Source organism: Rhamphochromis sp. 'chilingali' (assembly GCF_963969265.1).
Source record: "Rhamphochromis sp. 'chilingali' genome assembly, chromosome: 15".
Lineage (NCBI taxonomy): Eukaryota > Metazoa > Chordata > Actinopteri > Cichliformes > Cichlidae > Rhamphochromis > Rhamphochromis sp. 'chilingali'.
In genome coordinates this window covers 5,873,962-5,898,813 of record NC_137942.1, presented here as the reverse complement: position 1 = coordinate 5,898,813, position 24,852 = coordinate 5,873,962, and the positions used below count along the sequence as shown (strand labels likewise).

At 41.5% G+C, this 24,852-nt stretch overlaps 1 protein-coding gene across 4 annotated transcripts; it reads left to right on the top strand.

Annotated features, from left to right (window-relative positions):
* Positions 1–167: 167 nt before the first annotated feature.
* setd1a (SET domain containing 1A, histone lysine methyltransferase) lies at positions 168–24,401 on the top strand. 4 transcript variants are annotated; one of them, XM_080906441.1, is made up of 21 exons: positions 168–215; positions 1,246–1,390; positions 1,479–1,577; positions 1,669–1,939; positions 2,248–2,378; positions 2,488–2,738; positions 3,812–5,483; positions 5,802–6,794; positions 7,123–7,290; positions 8,083–8,167; positions 8,253–8,395; positions 9,929–9,965; positions 10,051–10,243; positions 10,332–10,372; positions 10,467–11,758; positions 13,207–13,561; positions 13,756–13,937; positions 19,376–19,486; positions 20,479–20,598; positions 20,860–20,997; positions 21,112–24,401. In XM_080906441.1, exons 2-21 carry the CDS (start codon positions 1,253–1,255, stop codon positions 21,283–21,285), a joined length of 6,594 nt encoding a protein of 2,197 aa, XP_080762567.1. In that variant the 5' UTR covers positions 168–215; positions 1,246–1,252; the 3' UTR covers positions 21,286–24,401. The 4 variants fall into 4 exon arrangements, with proteins under 4 accessions (XP_080762567.1, XP_080762568.1, XP_080762566.1 ...); XM_080906442.1 differs by lacking the exon at positions 168–215 and adding an exon at positions 224–373; XM_080906440.1 differs by lacking the exon at positions 168–215 and adding an exon at positions 224–525.
* Positions 24,402–24,852: the final 451 nt, after the last annotated feature.

The window sequence follows — 24,852 nt, the reverse complement described above, 5'->3', positions numbered from 1 at the left end:
GCAGATTCAAACCAATTTTTAAAAATGCGTAAATTTCACGCTGAATAAAACAAATGACTTTATTTACATTAATAATTTTTAATGCTGTTGTGTGTACAGTGTTATGTGTCAATGTGAAAGTTCCCTGTATTTAGTTTCAGCTTTGACGAAAGTGCCGGTGAGTAATCGCAGGTTGCATTTTGAACACACTGATGGAGAACAGGCGAGGCTTTCAGGTTAGTTACGCGATGGCCGCTCTCTCAACAATGTCAGGATTTCGAAGCGAAAACAATGGCTCCGTTGCTCGAACAGGCGCGTTGCTGTTTTGACTAACTGTCGGAATGGTAGCGGTATCGTTTTAGCTCGTCGGTTTTGCGTTAAAGCCGGGCCGGAGGTGAGCCGTTTCTGTTAGGAACTCAGTGTTTTTCTTGTTCGTCTCCCGGGCCTGGCTGGAGCTGCCTACACTGTAGCGGCGGGTTGCTACTTTCGGATGAGCGGGCAGTAGGTGTCGAAGAGGAGAGGGGTCTGAATTTAATTAAACTGAAGGTGAAACGAGTCTACAGATCCTCGTAGTGAGGCACGTAACTGGTAACATTTTATCGCTGTGGGTTGAGGGACATGAAGAGCACAGTTTTAACTCCTAACGTGATGTTCTTGCTAACTAGCATTAGCTTACCGTACCGTTGACTTGCCCTAGCTAAAACGAGAAGGCATAACTAATTTACAATCACATCGCTCTGATCTGAGGTGAGAGAAACGGATAGGTGGGCGTTTTACTGAGTGTTTCTGAAGCCCGATTCAATGCGTGGAACGTGAAATCTGTCATGATGCCGGAAAGCAGCAGTTTGCATATTCTAGGTTAGCCGTTGCTAACAGCAGGTGGCTAGCTGAAGTATATGGTCAGTGACGTAACGGTGATCATTGTTTTGACAGCACACGGCATCATATCCGCGGCTAAGAGCGTCCCATTTGCTAGTCTGTTTAATTTACTTATTTTACCCATGCAAGAAGAACTACAACTGAAATATAGATGTCCGAAAAGTTGATCGTTAGCAGCTGATGTGACGCAGCTCGCTAGCCTGACAGGTTGCCATACAGAGTGCTCATAGTCTGTAATTACTGCAGCACTTTGTATCTGTTTGGCTTAATTCCGCAGGGATTTTTTAAAGCTTACTTCCCTGTGCTGATGCCCGGTCTTTTTTTTTTCTTCTTCTATCAGTAGCTTCTGCACTGTGTGTGTAATGGTGGTCTTTCTTTGTGTGACAGTTGTAGGATGGATCCAGACGGTGGGGCAGATTCACAAAAAGCTGTCAGTTTGCAGTGGAAAAGCTACAAACTCGTCCAGGACCCAGCCATTAGGCGTGTCACCCAGAAGATCTACAGATATGATGGAGTGCATTTCAGTGTGCCAGTGAGTTAATGTTCACATTTATTTATTTTATCTTCAATCATTTCGACTATTGTTTGTATGTTGCATGCTGTTTATTTTTCGTCCCCAGGACTCTGGATTTCCACCTGTGGGAGAACTGCGAGATCCAAGACCCCGGAGACTGTGGTCCAGATATACAGAGCTGTCTCTGCCAGTGCCAAAGTTTAAGGTGAGAATACTTGGATTAGTGTTCATTTGACACGTCTCGGGAGCTTTCTGTTTGATTATCTTTTCACTGATCCTTTAATTTGTTACCGCAGCTTGATGAGTTCTATGTGGGTCCCATACCTCTCAAGGAGGTGACCTTTGCTCGACTCAATGACAACATCAAGGAACCCTTCTTGGCAGAAATGTGTGCCAAGTTTGGTGAGGTGGAGGAGATGGAGATTCTGTTTCACCCCAAGACTAGAAAGCACCTAGGCCTGGCCCGAGTATTGTTCACCAGCACCAGAGGAGCCAAGGACACAGTCAAGCACCTGCACAACACCTCTGTCATGGGGAACATCATTCATGCTCAGTTGGATATAAAAGGTAAGTTAAAATGTCTCCTCTTTGCCATCTGATGCACATTGTTACAGTGATGCTTTGGGCAGTTTCTTTATATGCAGTTTGCAATTTTAAATCAAAAGACAAAGAGAGTCACTTTTTCATGTAATCTTTTGAGCAGTTCCTCAAAGGAAGAAGACTTGCTAACAAAACAGTCAAGTGACACAGAAAAAACTTAAGCTGCAGTTAAATCTAAAGTTTTTCATACAAACCATGTTAGATATAAATTGTTTGTCTGTTGATTCGGTTTGAGAGCTTGCATTTAAATAGCTGTGACTTTTATTTTTATACAGGTCAACAGAGGCAGAAATATTATGACCTGATAGTAAATGGGTCCTACACTCCTCAGACAGTGCCTCTAGGAGGCAAGGCTTTGACAGACAGGCTTCAGCCTCAGGCTACAACACAGCCACAGCCTGACACGGTATTGTGACTGCACAAACATCTCTTCACTTATTTAGTGATGTCATGCTTGAGTGGTAATCTGAATGAAGATGCATTTAATTTTATACATTTTTACTCTGTTTCCATAGCCATCAGAAATGAGGCGAAGGCTTTCCAGTGAGCTTGCAGTTTTGGCAGCAGGGGTCCAGGCCCTCACATCGGGAAATGTCACACCTTCTGTAGAGACTGGCTATGATCAGCGTCTAGACACGCCCCCCTCCTCCATGGCAGGTCCTTACACCCCAAGCTCCTCTGCGTCATCTCAGGGTGGGGGAGGAACACCTTACAGCTCAAGATCTGGGACCCCTTTTTCACAAGACTCGGGCTATGCTGGTGGAAGGTTAGTTTCTGATAATTAACTGGAACAAAGCATCTTGAATAAAATTTACCTTAAGTGGTCTTACTGTTGTGGTTTGGTTCAAAGTACTGTGGAAAAGACTGAGGCACCCCTTGTTTCGATATATTTTGCTAGGAAAATGAGAAATGGATGCAGCGATTTTTTTTAAACATGCAGTCATACATGAAAATACAGTATATGAGGCAAAAAAACAAGATTTGTACAATTCTAACAAGTTCGATAGTCTTGAAATATTTGTTTTGAAAACCTTTTATTTTTCCACATAGCCTGAACCTTCTGAGGCAAGCTTTCTTGTAATTTACTTAAGTAGTTTTCAGAAATAGTTCTCCAGACTTTTTGAAGGTCATATCTAAGCTCTTATTTGGATGTTGGCTGTCATTTGTTCCTTCTCTGTTTCCTCAGTAATGTTGAGGTTTGGGCATTGGAAAGACCAGTCCATGACTGATGGTGTCCATTTTTTGTTATTGCTTTTATTGTGTTTCTATGCTTTTACTGGATTGGCAGTATGCTTGAGATCATTGTCATGCTGAAAAATGAAGCTATTGCCAGACACTTTCTAGATGGTACTGAGTGGTGGATCAAAATCTGATGGTACTTTTCTGCATTAATAATTATAAATACGGTCCCAAACCATAACCGAGCCTCCACCATATTTTACCATATACTTCTTTCCTGAACTTGTTGGTGCAAATGATATGAAGGGAAATTTTTGGTACAAAAGACCTGGTCTGGTCTTATCATCTTTCATCATTTTTTTTGTTTTTGTTTATTGTGTCCTTTGTTAGCTTGGCTTGCACAGAGGAGGGAAATGCTCTCAGGTTGTTTGTTTCAGTTGTGCGACATTGAGTTTCCAATAGTATTTGCCACAATTAGATTTCACTGTATGTATGTATTGTATGTCAACCTCAAAATCCTTCTCATGTCATCCCTTTTAAAACAAAAACATTTAAATGACGTTACAACACAAACCACATTTTACCTTTTCACATAAAGTCAAAAAGCATCATTGATTGACTTAGTGGTTCATATATAAATTCCTCATTTCTGCATTTTAGGCATCCTGGTTACAATACTGGCACAATGGGCAGCGGCTACCCTCCCCAGGACATGTTACCTTCCTCATCTTCGTCTTCTGCAGTCTCCTCGACGGTTGGAGGATACAAAGTGTCACGCTACTCTGATGATGCACAGGAACCTTCAGTGTATCACCGGGGTCGTCCTATGTACCCCCCAACAACATCATACCGTCCCAATGAGCCACCATGCTACCCCCCTTACCCTAATGTTGGAGGACCTGGGCCACACATGGCACACCACTCCTCAATGCCCCCACCACCTCTTGCCAACCAATATGATCAGCCCCTAATGTCAGAAAGGGAGAGGGAGCGTGAAAGAGACTCAGGGGGACGGTATGGGCCAGCGGGGATTGGTTCCAGGAGGTCATCTTATCATCACCAGCAAGACACAAACTCTTCCTCAAAGTACCATTCCCATCATTCCCACCACCATTCAGATCGCAGGGATGACAGGGGGTACAGGCGAGACAGCCTGGGCTCTCGGTCAGGTGACCACGGCCACCAGAGACACCGCAACCACCACCATTCTCACAACCACCATGGCAGCAGCAGCCGCAGAAGAAGCAGCCATGACCGGGACAGAGACAGAGACAGAGATCGAGATAGAGACAGGGACAGTGACTACTCTAACAGTTCGGATCCCAGGTACAATTCCAACTCGTACCGCTCTTCATCTAACAGCATGTCTCCTCCCCCATCATCTTACTCTACATACTCCTCCAAAGAGCCTGCCCCAGCCCCTCCTCAGGGATTGGACGTTTCCACTCGCCTAGGGAGCACAAGTCTCACAGAGAGGGGTTCTCTGCCTTCATTAGGTGCTGAAAAAGACTACCATGGTCACCACAGTGCTCTCCCTCCACCTCCTACACCTCCTCTCCCACCAGCTTCTGTTATTGCAGCAGCTGTAGCAGAAACACTTGGAACACTGGACTTCAACCAGGATAGTCCTGCTGGTGAAGAACAATGGACAAAACCCAAACGTCGTCCCAGCACCCCACCTGCCCCACCCAAGACACCCCCGCCTTCTTCTCCGCCCCACCCCACCATTGCTTCCTCTTCTAATTCTCCTTCTTCTACTTCCCTTCCCCACCATCTTTCATCTTCTTCTAGCTCCCCTCCACCCCCTCAAAGGGACTCGTCCTCCCCAGAGCCAGATTCCACCAATGAGAGTTTACCGTTTGTCTACCACAGCAGCAGTCTGGACTCTCGTATTGAGATGCTTTTGAAGGAACAAAAAGCTAAATTCTCTTTTCTTGCCTCTGATGAAGAAGATGAGGAGGATAGGAAAGAGGAGAAGCATGGAAGTGGAGCTGGAACAAGACGTGGGTCAAGTGATGCGAAAGGGGAGCGGGAACAGGTGGGGGACAATGGCGAGAAAGACCACAGGAGGAAAGGGGAAAGAGACAGAGATGGCCACAGAGGAAGAAAAAGGGGAAAAGGGGGAGAAGGCAGGAAGAGCCCCACAGTACTTACAGCATCTACACCACCCGTTTCTACTTATTCTCCCCACATCCCACCCCCAGAGGAAACTCAGGCCCAAGTCGGCCCAGCTGGTCCTGGAGTATTGCAGGAAGAGTCTTCACAGGCTGGATCTGCTGATGCACAGAGCCGGACAGGAGCGCACACACCACCTTTTAATGGACAGAGTCAGGTATGATCTGTCCTGATTCAATTTATTTTTATAAATAGAATCAGTTGTTTTGATAGTCACCCAGAAATACCTGTCTGTGGGCAGAGAAATAAATATTTGGTGGAAATGAATAAAAACCTCCTCAGTACCGACACAGTGATTAACATTCTGAGTGCTGTCAAACATAATGTTCATGTTTTGGTTTCTTGCTTTTAATGTGCCCGTTTCTATGTTAGAAAAGTGGGACAGAAAAATAATTCAGTAAGTGTTATTTTGAGAATTTGCTTCAATATGTGGGTGGTTTCTCAACTTAAGACAGTAAATTCTGTTTTCTTTCAGGCCTCTCCTCATTCCTCAGGAGAAGACATGGAGATCTCAGATGAGGAGGAGGAGACTACGACCATAACAACCGTGACCACCCACCAGCCATCAGTCACCTCAGGATCCTCACCTTCTTCATCTCAGGCTGCCATGACTTCACAAACAACAGACCCCTCATCTTCACCCCCACCCATCTCTGACTCTGCACAGCACTTTGGCACCTCCATGCACCCTCCCATACCATCCTACCCCCCTCATCTGCCCCCTCCACCACCCCCTGGTTACTCCCTACAACCCCCACCTCCACCAGGGATTCCTCCCCTTCCTCACATGGAGCTGCATCCTGAGTATCCTCCCCCCATGCCTCACCACATGTATGACTATGCCAGCTCCATGGAGCTGATGAACCAGTACAGTGGTGGAACCCCTATGTCTTTCCAAATGCAGACCCACATGTTAAGTCGCCTACACCAGCTGCGCATGTCCTCATCCAATGGCACCACAGGCCCGGGTGAGGCAGCTACTGCAGACTACAATTCCTACCATCTCCACTCTATTCCACAACATCACACACACCACCCCTACATGGACCAAGAGGGCAATGGGGCAGGCACTCATTATGACCAAGACCACCGATACATGCCACCCCACATGACCTATCCCTACCCCGATCCCCACAGCACTCAAATACCACCCCATCCACACCATGGTATCCCGCCTCCACACAGTGGCTGGCCTCCACATGTCTTACCGCCACACTACCCATCTTATATGCCCCCACCTGGCTATGGCACGATGCTGCCTGGGGATGGAGATGAGTACAGGGCTCCAGGGGAGGAGATGTCCATGCTGGCAGAGAATCCTCATGAAGCCACAGTGCAGATGGTCTTGGCCACTCTTATCCAAGAAATGAAGAACATCATGCAAAGGGACCTGAACCGCAAGATGGTGGAGAATGTAGCCTTTGCCACCTTTGACGAGTGGTGGGAGCGGAAAGAGACCAAGGCCAAGGTAAGGAAGCCCAGCCTCAACAATAATGAAGGTCATCTTTCTAAGGTTGCAGTTAATTTTTGTGCATGTAAAATAAAATAAATAGGCCCACCCTGTTACTTAATAATTTTACTAGTTTATGTATGTGCTTCCTCCATTTAACTGTAATTGATTTTTTTATAATTAGCATGTTTTTTTGTTTGTTTTTTTTAATGAAAGATGTCATTCCTGTTACTATTTCATCTCAGTTTAATGATGCTTTTATTAGTCAGTTAACTATATAAAAGAAAGACTGTTGTTACGAGGCCAGAAAAACGTAATATCTTCTGTAAATGTCTACTTTTTGTAGCCATTCCAGACGATGGTTAGGGGGGTTTCTGCGTTACGGGATGAAGAGAAAAAAGAGGAAAAGGTCAACCGTCCACGGGAGCCTCTCATGTCTCTTGTGGATTGGGCAAAGAGTGGTGGCATGGAGGGATTTTCTCTCCGTGGAGCACTACGACTGCCTTCTTTCAAGGTAACAGTACTTTATTGCTGCAGATTTTGGTTTCATCTCCATGTTACTGTATGGAATCTATACTGCCGTCATATTTTATGTTTGTTTGTTGGAGTGTCTCATTTGCCATTACACCACCAAAACACTAGGTGGCAGTGGTGCTTGTATGCCACCTTGTTGAGGCACTTTGTTGATGTCACTAAATGGTAACTGAAACTGTTCTCCATGTTGGACCTAATAAATACAGAATTTATTTAGTTGTACTGAACTCTGTTTTTACAAGGGAGACCTGTCCAGTGTCAGGAGTTAGAAAAGACAGTAATTTTGTTCATACATGAACTGAATGTGACATGAACATAATAAAACGGCATAAGTTTCACTGCATTATCATCATGCTGTTTTCCTGCTTATTGTTTCTCAGTCAATAGTGCAGTATTTACAGTGCATGTTAGTACCAAATGGACCAATAATAATGATTGTGTTGGTGCATTGTGTAGTTGGAATTCTTATTAGATACTCTTCAAGCTACATTTAAGGCTGTCACAGGTAAACCATACTGTATAAATGTTCAGCACAGTATATGTCAAGCTTAAGTCAATAAATGGTGTCAAGAGTAGTTTAAAATATCTGATATTGTCATTCTAATATTTTGAATTTTTATGTGGTACCACAATATTCAAAAAGTGCACAAGTGTTTGGTGTTGTCAGTTTGTGGTACTTCCTCTAGTTCTGAAAAATAGTCAGACTTTGTAAAGTCAATTTTGGGGTTTTTTGGGGGGTTTTTATTCTTAAAAAACACTTTGAACTATGCAGGTGAAACGGAAAGAACCTCTAGAGTTTGAAGAGGGCGACATGAAACGGCCACGGCCCTCAACACCACCGGACGAAGATGATGAAGGTTTGCTCAGCTGTAATTCAGGCTTTAAAAAAAGGTTGGATTACTTGATCTGCTTCATGTAAGTCTTAAATTATCCTGTTTTCAGCTGCTGACGAGAGATTACCAGAGGCAGACAGGGATGGAGCTGAAAGGGACAACAAGAGGAGGAAAAAGAAGCCAAGAAATCGGAAACCCTGGGAGCTTGACAGTGAGGGAGAAGAAACATCTGATGGTTCTTCTACTGAAAAGGTTTGTCTGTTTGTTTTAAAATTGTGATTCAAGATTAAAACACAATTTTTAAAAAATGACTTTAGATTATTAGAATATATGAATGTGATAACATGAGTTTATAATTCATGTTGTCATTTATTTTAGTTGGCTACAGATAAGAACAAAATTATTAGCCTCGTATGAAAATTAAAGTTGTTTTCAAAACTTTCCAAAGTAGTTTCTACCTCTCAGCTGTAAAAGGCTGATGGGATGTTGCGGTCACCCCATTGGGCAGGCAGGCGGGCATCCCAAGTTTGCGACGTCAACGAGGCAGCATAGGATTTTGAAATTCATACCACTGGTGCATCAACTAAAAATCTCACATGAGTTTGACTCCCGGTGACCTTGATCTTCTGAAACTCCTGTGAATACAATAACTCAAGAAGGAAGTCGCCTAGGATTTTCAAATTTATGCTATATGTGCATCTATTAGGAGGCTAAGGGGTAGAACTGGTGATCACCATTATTTTAAAACGTACAAGGGATTTTTAACATAGCACTTGTAAGGATACTATTTATTTAAATTTTTTTAGAAACCACAAGTTAGTTGTTTCTTGATTTGTTTTTACACACAATAACAATTTTTTGAGAAATCAAAAATTACCAGTGTCACCTTTATAAGTCGCCAGAAAATGAGACCTTTTTATTGAGCCATAGCACAAACCACTGCTGTGCAATGATGTGCTTTGACTTTGTGAAGGTTCAAACTGAAGGTTATTTTCCAATTTGCATGCAGTACTAAAACAAGCATGGGTTTGAGGTGTCTAAAGAGCCCATTAACAACTGCCAAGACACTAGTGAATGACTAAGCAAAGTTGGAACCAAAGAAATGTTTCCTTTGGTCAGATGAGACAAAAGTAGAGTTCTTTGGCCATGGAGACAATGCTTATGTTTGTAGAACATAAGCTTTGTTCTCCAACTCAACAACACCCAAGCATGGGTTGTTCCTGGTACAGAAAGCCAAGTTAACATTGAGCCTTGACTTGAGTCCCACTGAAAATCTGTGGGGTGAACTGTAGACTGAGGTCTGTGCCAGAAAACCCATTAAATCTCTGGAGGAGTTTGAGAGATTTGCCAAAGAAGAATGGGCTGCGATTGCTCAGGGTGTGTGTGTGTGTGTGTGTGTGTGTGTGTGTGTGTGTGTGTGTGTGTGTGTGTGTGTGTGACTTGATGAAAACTATAACAAACAACTGCAGGCTGTTATCCAGGAAAAGGATATGCAGTTGATTATTAATATCAAGGGGGGTAATAACCCTGGTAGTTTTTATGAAATCTGTGTGCAAAGTAAAATAATGTAAGCATCCAAAAAAAAACCAATATGTTTGGAAAAGCTGTGTTTAAAAATTCCATGCTCTCTTTAACACCACTTAGGAAATAGTTCTGTAGTGAATTGAATGCAATAAAAAGAAATTTTCATAGCAGGGTTACAAATTCTGTCCTCACCTGTAGATGGCAGGATGTCACTGTGATTATATTGTTGTGATGACAACTTTTTTTCCCCCCCATGTTTAGGAGGATGAGGAAGACGAAAGTGGAAAAGAGTCTGATGGTAAACCACAAACAGGAATCTCATAACTTTGTTCTTATTTTCAGCTATCATGACTGTTTACATTGACTTTTTTTTATTTTTTTAGATGATGTCCTCAGTGCAGACAGTGATGACGAGAGCCTCTCATCCTCTTCTGAAGGCTCTTCATCTTCAGGATCTTCATCTTCATCCTCAGAAGAGGATGAAGATGAAGAGGAAGGAGAGCGGGCAGAGAGTGAAGGACCAGACAGCATGGATGAGTCAACTATGGATAGCACAACTGAGAAAGACAATGAGAGGTACATCACTTGTACTGCTGTAATCAGAATTATATAACAATGAATGTTGTACTTTTCAACACTCAAATGCTTGTTTTGTTTTTCTCAGGGAAAATAATGCAGCTGTTCCAAAGGCAGAGGTCAAAACAGGTTAGTCAGAAGTTGTTATAAATCACCAAAAAGCACCAGTAACATAATTGCTTCAGTTCGAGTTCAATCTTTGAAAACTTGTATCTTTTCTCAGGTGATACAAAAGATGGCAAGGCAGACACAACGGCGCCTACCAAACATCCCCCCTCACCACCATACCCACGCCCTACATCCCCTATCGTTCTTGTGCCCCCTCTCAAGAAGCGCAAAAAGACAGTCTCCTTCTCTACAGACGAGAACGAAAGCAAAATGCAATTGCCAGCTGCACCACCATCTCCGTCTCAAGTTTCGGGTGAATCTCCCCTCCTTTCAGGCAGGCTTCCAGACTCACCCATCATTGCAACCTCACCCAATTCATCTCGTCCCAGTCAGGGCATCCAGCTGCTTCCCTTTGCCTCTAAACCAGGCGAAGGGAATGCTCTCATTGTGCCCCCATCTGGACGAACCCAAGATACCGAGGAGACCAAGAGAGGACCCCTCATTTCTCCCCAGACTACCCCAGTCAAATCCCCTAGCAAACGCGGTGCAGGCAAAGAGTCTCCCAAATCTCCTGCTCCTCCTGTTATGGTGTGCCGCACTGTGCAGAACCTGCCTTTGGACCATGCCTCTATGTGTAGGATGGCCTTTGAGGAGGCCCCAGCACCACCATCTGTCAACAAAAGGTCCAGAGGCAGACCACGGACATCTAGCCTGTCTACTTCTTCCTGTCACTCTCTCAGAGAGGAAGATGAGGATGAGGAAGAAAGTGAGCAGAGGTTAAGACTAAGAGAACAGGTTGGGGCCTCCAGCCTCCTGCAGCTGGCCTCTGCTTCAACAACTGACCTTTCTGTGTTAGCTGATGTGGCTTTGAAAATGGACCCTGATCCTGGAGACTCAGAGGAGACAGAAACATCTGATGAAGCAGAGGAGCACAAGATGGAAGGAAATTACTTCGCCCCAGAGTCACTGGCCCTCCTTATGAGTCCAGGGGCTGTAATCGTCTTTATGGAGCACAACTACTGCAAACCCCCTGTTGTACCAGTACCAACTGGTGCCAAAAGGACTTCCTCCAGACAAGATTCTTCTGTTTTGCTCCCAGCTGACCTCAACTCTATTTCTGGCGTGCTGGAAGCCCCAGAGGAAGTCATTGGAGATCCACTTACGTCACGGGGAGATGCAGGAGAATTCTTTTCTGCAGTGGGAGAGATGTGTGACTCTGAGGATACGGGCCAGGTTACGCCGGTGTCTCCATCACCAAAGAAGAAGAACCTAATTGGCAAGGGTTTTGAAGCTGAAGAGGAAAAGAGCAAAAAGAGGAAGAGAAAAGATAAAGAAAACCTTGAGGTTCATCACACAAAAAAGCAGAAGGAGCAGCCAGGCAAGAAAAAGAGGAAGCGGAAATTAGAGGTATATTTGTCACGTTTGTTCCTGTAAATGTTTGAGATTGTCATAACCGTAAACATGCCACAGGCAACAATAGCACTGACTCATTACCAGTAAGCCCAAAGTTGGAATTTTGAAATTGGTACAGTTGAAGAGTTTTACATGTCTCGAAAGAATTTTCAGAATCAGAATCCGCTGGTAAACCTTTGGGCTCTCCAGACCAGGAATATATTTCCAGTGTAGACAGAAATGTAGTTTTTTTGCATTTACAGAACTGTGTGATACAGTTTTGTTTTTTTTATTCTTGGGTATGTTCTGGCTGAAAACAGATGGGGTAACAACAGGGTGTACCCTGTAGAAGCGCTCTGCTCTCAGTCTTACTGGTGCAATCACACTAGAATTACTGACATTTCCTTAGCATTGCTTAAAGCTAATGTCAGCCAGGTGCTTTGCATCATAAAAAACTTCTTTTACTTGCGCAGATGAGTTTTCATTAACCATAAACTTGCCACCTGCCAGTGACACGTCTAATGTCCGATGGCGCTTTTTGCAAATACAGCAGGTAACAGTCCAGAGACTTCGTCTGAATTAAACTGTCTCAACTCGTGCACTATATATGAAAAAGTACCAATTTGGATGAGTTTCTGATTTGTTTTTGAGTCTCTGCTGTTTTCACCCCCTGAACTTAGTCAGACGGATTCTGAGGCATCTCCTCTCTAATAGGTATTTGAAATACCAGATGGTGCTCCAAACAATAGGTTACCTCAGGTTCAGGTTTGGTCTTTGCAAAAATTTCTGGCACAACTTCACCTGCTTCCAAAGTGTGTGGAGAGGATGAAAATAATCACAATGCAGGGACTCCAGCAACGCTTAAAGGGAAGATGAACAACTTTATTGACTGACCAACGCATTTTGGCTTGTGGCCTTCATCAGGGTCATAGTAACACATAGTAGAAGTGTGCTTCAATAAAAGGCAGGAAACAGAAAAAAATTCAAATTAACCAATCACATCTTCATAGGTAAACCAGCTGACATATAACAGGTTGGTATTGGTAAATTGGTTAAGGCATGCCCAAGTAAACACTGGACTAGATAATTAATTTAATTTATTTTATCAACAAAAGAAAGAGAAGCTTTCTAGACATCTCGTTTTAAGTCTACATTTTAGAGACATAATTGCGAAATGCGTTGGTCAGTCAATAAAGTTGATCCTCTTCCCGTTAAGTGTTGCTGGAGTCCCTGCATTGTAATCTTTGATCTTTACTGCATCTTGGCACAACACCTGTGCCTTTTTTCTAAGAACACTTATGTTCAACCAAAATGTCAATGACATTCAGTCACTGAATATAGTTATGAATATTGTTATGGATTAGATGACTTTAACTGGCCAGAGAAATGTCCAATGTGTCAGTCTGTATTAGTGTAAACACCGCATAGACTAGAAACTAAAAGACTGTTTTTCTTTCCTGCAGGACTCAGATTTGGACAAAGATGTGGATGTGGAGGAGCTTGAATCTGGGGAGCTGTCCAGCTCAGACACTGAGGAAGAGTTGGTTGAAGAAGTGAGAAAGAGTGAGCGGCTCTTTTTGCAAGAAGCAGGAGTAATAACATCCCAGAACTGGTCGAAACCTGTCCCAGCGCCTGAGCCACCAGCTGTGAAGTTTGACAACCGCAGTGAATTTGAGCAGATGACCATCTTGTATGACATCTGGAACTCTGGTCTGGATGGTGAAGACTTGTCGTTTTTGAAGAAGACTTATGAGAAGCTGCTGCAGGATGACCATAGCTCCGACTGGCTCAATGACACTCATTGGGTCAACCATACTAATATCCTTTTCAGTGATTATCTTTCACCTCAAAGATGTATGGGCACTAGGTTTGATTTACATGGAAGTGACACAATATCCAAAAAGTCTGACTGTTATGAATTTACTAAATTGTCTGCATAACGTGACGTTTTTAAATTGAGGAATGCTTTGATATTTGGTGCCCTGTTGTCAGCCTTGACCTTTGGGCTGCACTAACCAATTTGCCAAATCCTCGCCGCAAAAAGAAGAACACAGATGGGCAGCTTCGTGAGCATGTGACCGGTTGTGCCAGGAGCGAGGGGTACTACGCCATCAGCCGCAAGGAGAAGGATGTCTACCTGGACCTTGACCTACCCGAGCAGGTCATACGGGAGGTGGAGAATGTCGACACCTCGGTAGGCAGACTCCAAATCTTTTTGGATGCATCTTCTTTTATTTCTTTTCCATTTATTGAATCTGTTGTTCTCACATCAGTTTGATTTTGTCTGTTAAAGCAGTTGAGAAGCTTTGCTGAAATACTTGAGATATCTTGCGAAACTTGTTTAGGCTTTTCCTTAAAACGAGTCAGCATCAGGTAACAGGCCGACGCACTTGGACAGTTCAATGTTCATGTTCACTCGCTCACAGATAACGTTCACTCTCCTAATCTAATGTTTGTGAGATTGGAGATTCTGTTGTGCTTGATCCTTCATTTGTTGTTGAAAGAACAGGATAAAATGCCCGTGAGGTGAATCTGTGCGTGCAGCACAACCTAAAGTCAGTAAATCTGATTGGCAGTGGAGACGTTGGTGTGGACGTGCTTTCGATTGTGTGGAAAGTTGAAGCCGGGTTTAAATGGAATTTTAATGTGATATCCAGTTGAACCTTTTTTTTTCCAGGAAAAATATTTTGCTGGTCTCCACTGCCTCAGTAATCAATTATTAGGGGTTTGTAGCTGTTTCAGGGTATTATTATAAAGTCAACATTTGGCTAGATAGTGCCTCTCAGGCATTTGGAATGGAGGTGATTCATATTTGGCTTAGTTGAAGTGGTAATTTTAGGATTTGAGATGGAAAAAGGTGAGGGTTTTCAAATGACAGAGAAGTAAGATGATGAGTATGTGGACATTTACAATACAGAGGTTTTAGGCATTACATTTGTGCTGTCTGGTGGTTGAGACAGACTCATGCAGGAAAAACAAATTATATTTAATTTCAGTCACATACATCACTGCTCATATGTTTAAAGCATGGCATGTATTCTTTGTCAGTAAAAAGAACATTAAATTCAACAAAACAACAACAGTGCTATTAGGGCTGATAATAATCAGTAAATTATTGATTTATAATCATGCTTAAAAAAAAAAGGACAATTAGAGCTGGGCGATAGAACGATAACGATATGTATCGCGATATAACTTTTACTCGATAGAGAAATTAAGCTATCGCGATAGACCTCGCCGCTCTTGTCCTTTTTTTTTTTTTTTTTAAAAGGTCAGCCAATCCAAATTAAGTAGCGCAGAGCCGAACCAATCACAGCCGCAGCGTCACGTCGCGTGACTTGTTACGTACAGCACAAGTGCCAAGCCGCACGTGTGTTTGTTTGGGAAGCAGCCAGCGGGTAATGGAGGAAATGAGTGTGCCGACTAGAAAAATCAACCGAGCGTGACCGAAGAGAAAACAGATGATGGTTCCAATGCCGGAGAGATTGTCGAACGGAAGAGCCATAGAAGTTCCGTAGTGTGAAGGTATTTCGGCTATTTCAAGTCTGACAAAAAAACAGAGTAGCGTGCACTGTAAATTGTGCCGAAAGCAAGTCTGGAAATACAATAAACTGGTGCATGCGTCACACTGTGCGCCACGTTATTGTTTCGGTGAAATGAATTTCTACAATACTGTTACTGTTAATTCTACTCTCTGCAGTGTTTAAATGCTTACATATACACACAGTTACTGTCCCTCCACACTTACGACTCGGTTCTGCTTCTATGCCCCAGCTTTGTTTACTTTTTCCCACCGAGGCTTCTAGACTTCTGATTGGCCAACATTTCGGTACGGTTAGGAATCTAGCGCCACCTGCTGCTTTGGCATGTTCCTAGCAGCGTTTTTCTTCATTTCTGCCTTTATGTGTGGACGGGATTTTTTTTTTTTAAAACGAAAACGGAAAATCTCCGTTTTCAAAAATACCCGTGTACGTGTGGACGTAGCCTCAGTCTCTGACTGGAAGCGCTAATTCGTCATTCGGCTTTTGTCAGACTAAAGTAACTGTTAAAACTGTTTGAAAAGCTCAGCTATACAACAAGGAGAGATTGAGAATTTCCTTTTAGTTCTCAGTTTATTTGATATTGACAAAAGTTAGTCAGTTTTGTCTGTTCTTCTGTAAAACAAACTAAGATTTATTTTTAGAATTAATATTTTGTTTCTAAGTGGAATTGACAATTTAGTCTGTTTCGTTTGTTCTATTTTGAAACTTAAACGCTTTAGCGGCTGCCTTTTGTGTAGTTTGCAATATTTGCCTTTATTTATCTGAAAAAGTCTCATGTTCCTTAAGTACATCTACCCTGTTGAACTTATTATGGGAAATAAATATTTAAATAAAAACAAGCTGCTGATTATTTCACATTTTACTTGTGAGCAACGGCACATTTAAATCTTACAAATATAGTTATTTGGCTTATATCGTGATAGATATCGTTATCGCCTGAAATGAAAAAAACATATCGTGATATGAAAAAATCTCATATCGCCCAGCTCTAAGAACAATACAAACTGAAAAACTGTGTGAAAATAAGAGTCATGGAGAAACGTGCGAGATGCGTGTCGTTTCTAGTCGGGCTTCCTGATTTATCAGGCTTGTATGAGTCAGAATGTGGTCTTTCACAGGAATAATGTGATGTCTGAAAACATTAGGCTTTTGTTTTTCCTTGCAAGACTACTTGAAACAAAAATATTTCTTGCTGACTGACATTTTTTTTTCTTTTTTTTCTCATCATCTTTGCTGTTAGAAGTGGGTTTAGAGTGGGGATAGGGTGTGATGAATTCAACAACAGACGAAACAAGTGCGGCAACCTTGAATGTAAACGTGTAGTTTTCCCTTTGTTTTCCCGTTTTGTTGGCAGCCATAATTGTAACATACTTGAAATTGTATGTTGTGTCCACTGCTTTTGAGTTTAATGTTCATATCACGTATCTTATCGTCAGTATTCAAAAACAGTACAAATGTTATTGCATTTCGAGAATGTTGAAGAGTGAATTCTTCCTCTGGGCCAGTGGCAGGATGTTTCAGTCCAGGCGTTATTTCACGTAAAGCACAGTGATCATTCCCGTTTGTGACACAGGAAATCCATAATTCTTTTTTCCTGATGTAGATCCGGATTTGTCACATGTGAATTACTCCTTCCTGAACAAAAGATGATGAATCCAATTTACGTCAAAGGATCCTAACGATCACATAAATTCTTATGAAGTTCCCTGAAAAGTTTGATCATAGTGAGTGTCACACCTTTAAAGTGTTTTGGAAAGAATAATCAGAGCAAATGTGCAACTCCAACTTTCGTCAAGCATGGTTGAACAGCTCTAGAAATTTGCACAGCACATGTATTCCCAATCCAGAATTAAACCAATTCTCCTTTCTTAAAAATAAAGGAGAAAATATCACACATTCAAAGATTGGAGGATTTGAATACATGTTTTATGTGTTTTTCATTAAAAAAGACTGGGTTCAGTCTGTAACTTCCATGAAATACTGCTGAATTGGGTGCCTCTTAGCTGGAAATACAAACAGGAAGCATGAGCGCAGCATTTATTTACACAAACACACTAACCACTATGTCTTCATTAGAATTTACTTAGAAAAAACAAAAATAGTAAGGCTAGACCGGTTGTGCACTTATCACTTTGTATTCCAAGGCACGATTTGCTCAAGTATAGACATCTCCCAGCCTAAAGCAAACACAGACATGCAAAAATAATTTTTTTTTTTTTTTTTTTAAGTCAGTTTTTTTTATTTACAGCCAATTAATTTCAAAGACCTGGGGCATGAAGCCACTGAAGGAGGCGTGTGGACAGAGAAAATAAAAATGTTTGAATGAATTTAGGGAAAATAAGTTGGAATTGCTGATTGTATTGCGCTAACCTTTAAATATAGTTCAGCTTGGATGATTTTTTTTATTTTTATTTGTTAGTAATGGCTGATTAAAAAAAATGTGTGAGAACCATTTCCTGTGTGCCAGGAGTAATTACAGTTGCACTACATGCATATAGTCCTACTGCATATATGTTCGTGTGGTCAGCTTTAACCTACAGAGCTATGGTTGCCCGGTGCATAATGCTGGGCAGTAACATAGTATGTGTCCTGAATGCGTCACAGTATTTTTAACAGTTATTTTCAGCTCTTTGTGAGTATTACTTTGGTGTAAGTGCAGGGAAAGCTTTCTGATAAGTCTGCCTAGAGTCAAAAGCAGAAAAAAAAGGAGTAAGAGGGGTCACAGAGCCCCACACATTTATCATAGGCCTAAATATGGCTATTACTGTGATGATTCTATGATTTCATCATGCAACGTTCCTCTTTTATAATGTCTGCAAATAAGGTTTGGGTCACTTGGGGGTGATGATCTTGATGCTCGTCAGACACTCATATGATGCACCGTCATTGGTCCCATGTGCAGCCAGTTATCCTCCACACAATGCCAGATTGTCATGGAACGCAGGAACATTTGAAAAATCAGCTCACTTAGTGTTTGTGTGAGTTAAGAGTGGAAAATCCACGTTATCGTGTTGCTGTGCAAGGTTTATTCCTCCGTAATGTATTTCCCATTTAGCTGTTGTGCTTTCCCTTACTGCTTCCATGGACACAAGCATAGTTCCTTAGAATAATACACACAAATTATTATATTTTACTGTGGCATGTTTTATGCAGTCTTGCTGTTTCTAGAGTTACAGACTAATTCAGACTCCGCACAGAATGAGATGTAACTGGGGCACCACATCAGTCTGCGTCTTTTATTATCTGATCAAAGTGTCCCAATAACTGAGATATGTCTGCTGCTTTGAGGTTTTTATGTGCTTATATCAGGAACAAAGAGATGTGTCGTGATGAATAATCCCTGTTTATGTTTTCAAACCAAAGATTTGTGGCAGGCTTAAAGAGTTACTGATACTCAGGAGGATCTCTCCCCCCTCCCCCGCACACAGAGCAACACAGACACACATGATTTAACTTCATGGTGATACATTGAAACAGCTGTTTCACTTAGCTTTATAGGTGAAACATGAAATGTAATCTCATGGATTATTATCTTGATTGTAATATTGATCTGTTTAGTACTGAAAGCAAAGCATTAATTGGTTGTAAAAACACAGAAGTTGCATAGTCTGACAAAATCTAAAATGATGTTTGAGACGTAGCATGAGAACATGTCAGTTCATTTTGTTTCAGTTTGAAGTTTCTAAGGAAGTTTCAGCTGCTTCATTTTTTCCATAGATTCCTTTTCCTTGTTTTTGGAAATTTGTGCTACAGTTACACTGCTGGGCTCCCTTTAACACTCAAGTTTTTTTCACAGTAGTTATGAGAGTAATTTTTGATATGTATAAGGAACACAAGTTAACATCTGAAGAATTTAATTATTGAACCATAATAGAGGGAAGGCAGTAGTTGGGACTGAAGTATTCGAGGGCAGACTTGCTTCTATTCTTGCGTAATAACTTTTCCAGTCATATCTCTTTCGCAAATGAACCTCTGCTACAAGAGCAGGGGTATTGGAAATTGAGGTTCATGCTGTTACCCGTCAAGGCCATCTGATGAAGTCTTAGTGTAACCGTTGCACTCTCTGAAGCTCTTTTTTGTTTCCTGGCAGGGTGCTAACCGAGTGCTATCAGAGAGACGTTCAGAGCAGCGCCGCCTCCTCACTGTCATCGGCACCACTGCTGTCATGGACTCTGACCTGCTTAAACTCAACCAGCTTAAGGTACAAGCAGTACTATATTCATGTGGTCACTTACAAGCTAAAGGACAAAGTTAAACTGCAACCTGCGACTTGTCAACAGATTTAACTTTAAAAAAAATCTTTGCTTAAAAAACAAAAACACTGTAAGTTATGCCACCTGACACAATAAATTAAATGGTTTACAGTTCACGAGTGTAATCAAAAGGTCATCTAAGGAATAAATTTCCAGAGCCTGAAACTGATTCCATGCTTTTAGAAGCGCATAGCTGAATTTAGTAGGATATATACCAACATGTTTTACAGTCTAAACACAATACAAACAAGACATCTGTGAAGGTTCTCAGTCATCCAGGTCATCGTAGCTTGGAAAGAAAAGCATCTGGACTTCTTTAAGTCCAGACTTAGACTACAAACAAGACCAATTTTGACACGAACTCTGTGGTTTATTAATCAAAACTCGCAAAAGGTTTTTTCCAAGCTTCACAAGATGAAACTCAGGGCTGAATGCAGAAATTTTACCTTCACAATGGTGGGTTTATCTTTTGGTTTCAAGATGAATTTGTTTATTTGTTAATGCAATGTCTGAATAGGCGTTTTTTTGGAAGGTGGCTCTTGTCTCGTTTTGTGTGTGCGTGTGTGTGTTTGGTTTTGAAAGAGGCTGTATCTCTGGCTTTCATTGTTACACAAATCCGGGGTCGAAGTCACAGATCTGCCTCTGTGCTAAACGTGCAGAAAATCTGCTCACTACAGTAGGTCAGTGGTCAAACTTTTGGGTGTGGGCCTTTTTTGCATGTTCTTATTCTAGTCAACAATTTATTTTTTTTCTGGTTTTCACACCAAATTATCAACTTGGATTAGTTTACCTTTTTGAATTGTTGAAGATCCAATTATAAAACAAAGATATAGCCTGTAAATACTTAAAGCTGTCTGTTAATTCAGGACAGGTTAGTTTATAAAAATATCTATTGCTAGTAAGGCTCCTCTTAAATTACATCCGCTCTGTCCTGATGCAGTTCCGAAAGAAGAGGCTTCGTTTCGGACGCAGCCGAATCCACGAATGGGGCCTGTTTGCGATGGAGCCCATTGCTGCTGATGAGATGGTCATTGAGTATGTGGGTCAAAACATAAGACAGGTATGACTTATAAGGAGTTTTGTGTTTAACCAGTGATGGTTTTTGAAACTTTTCAGCCATCTTGACATCTAAATGTTTTCATTATCCACTGTTGCCATCTAAACAAATCTGTAAAATACTTATACAAATAATAAATCTCTAAGAGTCCTGCTGTGTTGGACCCTTACTCTTGCATTGTAATATTGATATGACTGTATGTGAATTGCAGTTTTTCAGACACTTTGAGGGTGTGGTCAGTCAGAAAATGTTCTTTATGCGCAGATGGTGGCTGACAATCGAGAGAAGCGTTACGCACAGCAGGGCATCGGGAGCAGCTACTTGTTCAGAGTGGACCATGATACGATTATAGATGCCACCAAGTGTGGGAACCTGGCACGATTCATCAACCACTGCTGCACTGTAAGTCTGAAAACACTCAACAATGATCTGCCTCTTACATGCTTTAGATATGGACTGATGTTAAGTTCTGCAGCTGTCGCCCATCAGTCTGTCGATGCTTTTCCCCCCTTGCAGCCAAACTGCTACGCCAAGGTCATCACCATAGAGTCCCAGAAAAAGATTGTGATCTACTCAAAGCAACCCATTGCCGTCAACGAAGAGATCACGTACGATTACAAGTTCCCACTGGAGGAGAACAAGATCCCTTGTCTGTGCGGAACGGAGAACTGTCGTGGGACGCTCAACTAGTCAACGCACTTCTCTACCACACTTACCAATGGCCAGCCATACCCGTAAACACCTCCCTTTCCCCATGAGTTCGCTCTCCTAAATGTGTAACTTGAACCACCCCAGTACACTATGCTGCCCCTCCTCATGGCCTCATAGCCGGCCTCACAGTACCTAGGACGTAGACACGCACACACTTGGCACTTTTCACACACAGTTTTCATTCTCTAGGCAGTTCCACAAGCTAGTGGGTGATGGATTGGCGTCATCTGGCTCTCGATGCGTGACAAGGCCTTTAGCATCAGCTCGTTAGTGGCAGTATTACTGGACAAAACCGGGTGCTCCAAGGAAGTTGTTGCGTCAGTCAGGGCATGAAGGATTTGTCTGATTCCATGCCGGCATCCGTTTGAAAGGAGACAATGTGGAGAAAAAAATAGAAAAGGACAAATGTTTATTGGCACTCTCTCAGACATGGCTTCATTACTCTTTTAAAGTGACGGCATCAGTCAGACATGGGTCATTTTTATGTTCCTCATGACTTACTTTCAAAAGGATTATATTTTTGTAAATAACTATTGTTAGTAACGACTTTAGTGAAGTGAAACTACAATTTCGGTGTTCATTTCCTTTGCCATTATCTCTAAGAGCAGCACTTGTTCACGTGTTTGCATGCTGCTGTGGAAGTTGTATTGTGCGTCTCATAACCAGCCTCTGAAATATTGTTTTTTTCTTTATTGGGTGTAGCTGAAACAAATCGGTGGGGGACGCTTTGATCTTTAATAAAAGCAGTCGGTAGGAAAAATGCCGTCCAGAAGTTACTGCTGATTAGGGCACTTAATAATTCACAAACATGCACAAGACGTGCAAAAATAATATTGTGCATAACTATCTGTAGACTTGGCAGCAAGCAGAGTTGTGCCAGGCTCCTACTCTCTAAGATTTTCTTTGTGACAATTACAGAAGCCAGGGTGTTTATCCAGATGTGAAGCAGTGCATTTGGATGCCGTCACGTTAATGATAAGGAGGTCATGTCTGAAAGGGGCTTTCTTTTGTCGGCGTCGTCCAGGAGTCACTCCTCTAGTGTCGAATTCCTTCTGTAACCACGCACCCATACAAATCCGCACAGAGACGCACACGAATACCAGAAAAATTCAGGGTTTTTAGACTCGCTCACTAAGGGCGTAACTTTTAAGATAAATCACTTCAATCAATTTGGTCTTCAGTTATGCAAGATTTCCAAGCCTGAGGGTTGTTTTGGAGCTTTTTTTTAAATTTCATTTCATAGTATTATATTATATTACTATTGCTGTTATTAATGGTATTGTTACTTATTTGCATTAGCTGTAAGTATATTACAGTGAAATGAGCTTCAGTGTACCCATCCACTGTCCTCAGTGGCTTTGTGATCCACCAGCCCTATAAATCCTTTCTCCTCTCTCCACTGTGTGTTACTCTCCTGTTTTGCAACAGTCTGTATGAGAGTAAAGCCGTTTTAACCCACTGTGAAAATGTGTAATTTAGGTTTCAGCTTACAGTGTGCGTGTTTTTTTTTTTTGTTTGTTTTTTTGGGGGGGTTTTTTGTTTGTTTTGTTTTTTTAAATGCCACTGCTAAACTTTTATATTCCCCTTTTTATGTTTTTTTTTTTTTTTGTTTTTTGTTTTTTGTTTTTGTTCTTCTCCAAACTTATGGATACTGACATAGGTGCTTTTAACAAATTATTTGTGCGCTCTTTGTGGGTTCTTTATTCATCTACAATAATTAGGGCTGTGCTTGTGAAATGCAGTTGAGCACATGTCCAGTGGGGGTGGGATCAGAAATTGTCAATGACTGTTTCTATCACCAACACAATGGAGGGGGAGTGTATACGTTCATAACTCGAATCGCTTGTTTGTCAGCGATGATTTGGCACGCTATATCTGCTGTGTCAACAGAGAAGTCGCAAAAGTATGTTTCGTTGTCGACAAGGTCACGTCCCTGTTTGTGGGTGAATTCTAAAGATTCACAAAGGACGCAATCCTATTAGCAATGACGCTGGTTTCACAGCCGTTGCGTTTGTTGGTTAAAAGCATGTATGTCAGTGACGTAAGTCAAGAAAAGGTTTTGTTGCTGCTTACAATATATCACCCTGTTTCGTTTCAACACGCGCACAAATTCCTGTTTAAACAATTGACAAAAGCGTTTTCTGCAAATCCTTCTCCCTAGTTGCTTTGTTAAGTTCTGAATTACACAAGTGAGTTTGTGAACAATGCTGCTGGCTTTGCAGCCATTTGCTACAAGTTTGCATTTCTAGCAGAGCCCCAAGTCAAATAAAGTTATAATAAGAAGAAGAACTCCTTCGAGGTAAACTTGGCAGATCTGTTTGTAAGGCACATTTATTTGATTTGGTTTCTGTTCAAAGACTTAAAGTTCTTGTTTTCCCCTTGTGTTGCAGATCTTTGCAGAATTCATGAGAATGCATTATATTTTACTTCAGTCATCCCTTCTGAAAGATCGTAACTCCAAAAAAAAAAAAAAATCCTGCTTACAGTCTGTTTGCATTGTAGATAGGTGAAAGTGTCCGTGTCCCTGCGAGGTTAACAATCCTAGCCAGTTTCTGATACGTTGCAGACGGGGATTTCAGTGACCTTTTGTGTTGTCTTTTTTTTATTTTCATGGCTATGGCCGTCCAAAGTTTAACTTTGATGTTGAACTTTTAACTAAACTCCTGTTTTTTGTTCTTTCCCAAACAGGAAAATGTGTAAGATATTTCTTGTTGCAATGAAAGCCTTTCAGTACAAACCAACCCTCTTTAATAAAGGAGAAAAAGATGAAAGGAAAAAACAAAAGCAAAAACAAAAAAACAAAGAAGTACATGTAAATATTGTAGAGGTGTTTGTTTCTTGTAGAAACACACTGATTCCAAGCTGTAAATATGTTGTTCCGTTTCCTTACTCAATGAGGAGGAAACATGTACATACCTTCCATTCATTTATTTTTTATTGTTTTTCCTTTTAATTTGATGATTATTTTAATATTATTTGCAATATTTCTCTTGTATTAATGCGTTGGACCCTTTATTAATGGTGCATTAAAATATTTTTTAAATAAATGAAAATCTTGGTGAGTGTGTTCAAGAGGCAAACATATTAAAAACATCAGCAGAAAAACATGGACCATTTTGTGTAAGTGATTACTTTTACATTCACAGGTCTCCTGATCCACTTTACTATAACAATATATTCATGACAGAAGGAAAGTAAAGGAAGCAAGATGAGGCCCCCGTAGCTCCCCTCATCACTTCTGAAGCCATTAGCTGCTGGTTAAAAGTTATTGAGGGCAATAAAGGCACCAGGTTCAGAAGACTCCTAGCCCTGTAACTCATCTGGAAGCAGTAAAAAAAAAAAGAAAAGTTCTTAACCTTTAACCATCAAGTCATTCTTATCTGCTTCCTTTTGAAATGACACTATAGAAATGTGACCAGTTTTCTTCCCTTTTTTCTAATGACGTCCTCTGTTTAAGTATGGTGCATAAAGTGTGGTCTTAAAACTGTTAATACATTTTATGGTTCATGGTTGGGATCAATCCTAGCTCCCCTCAGGCACAAGGAT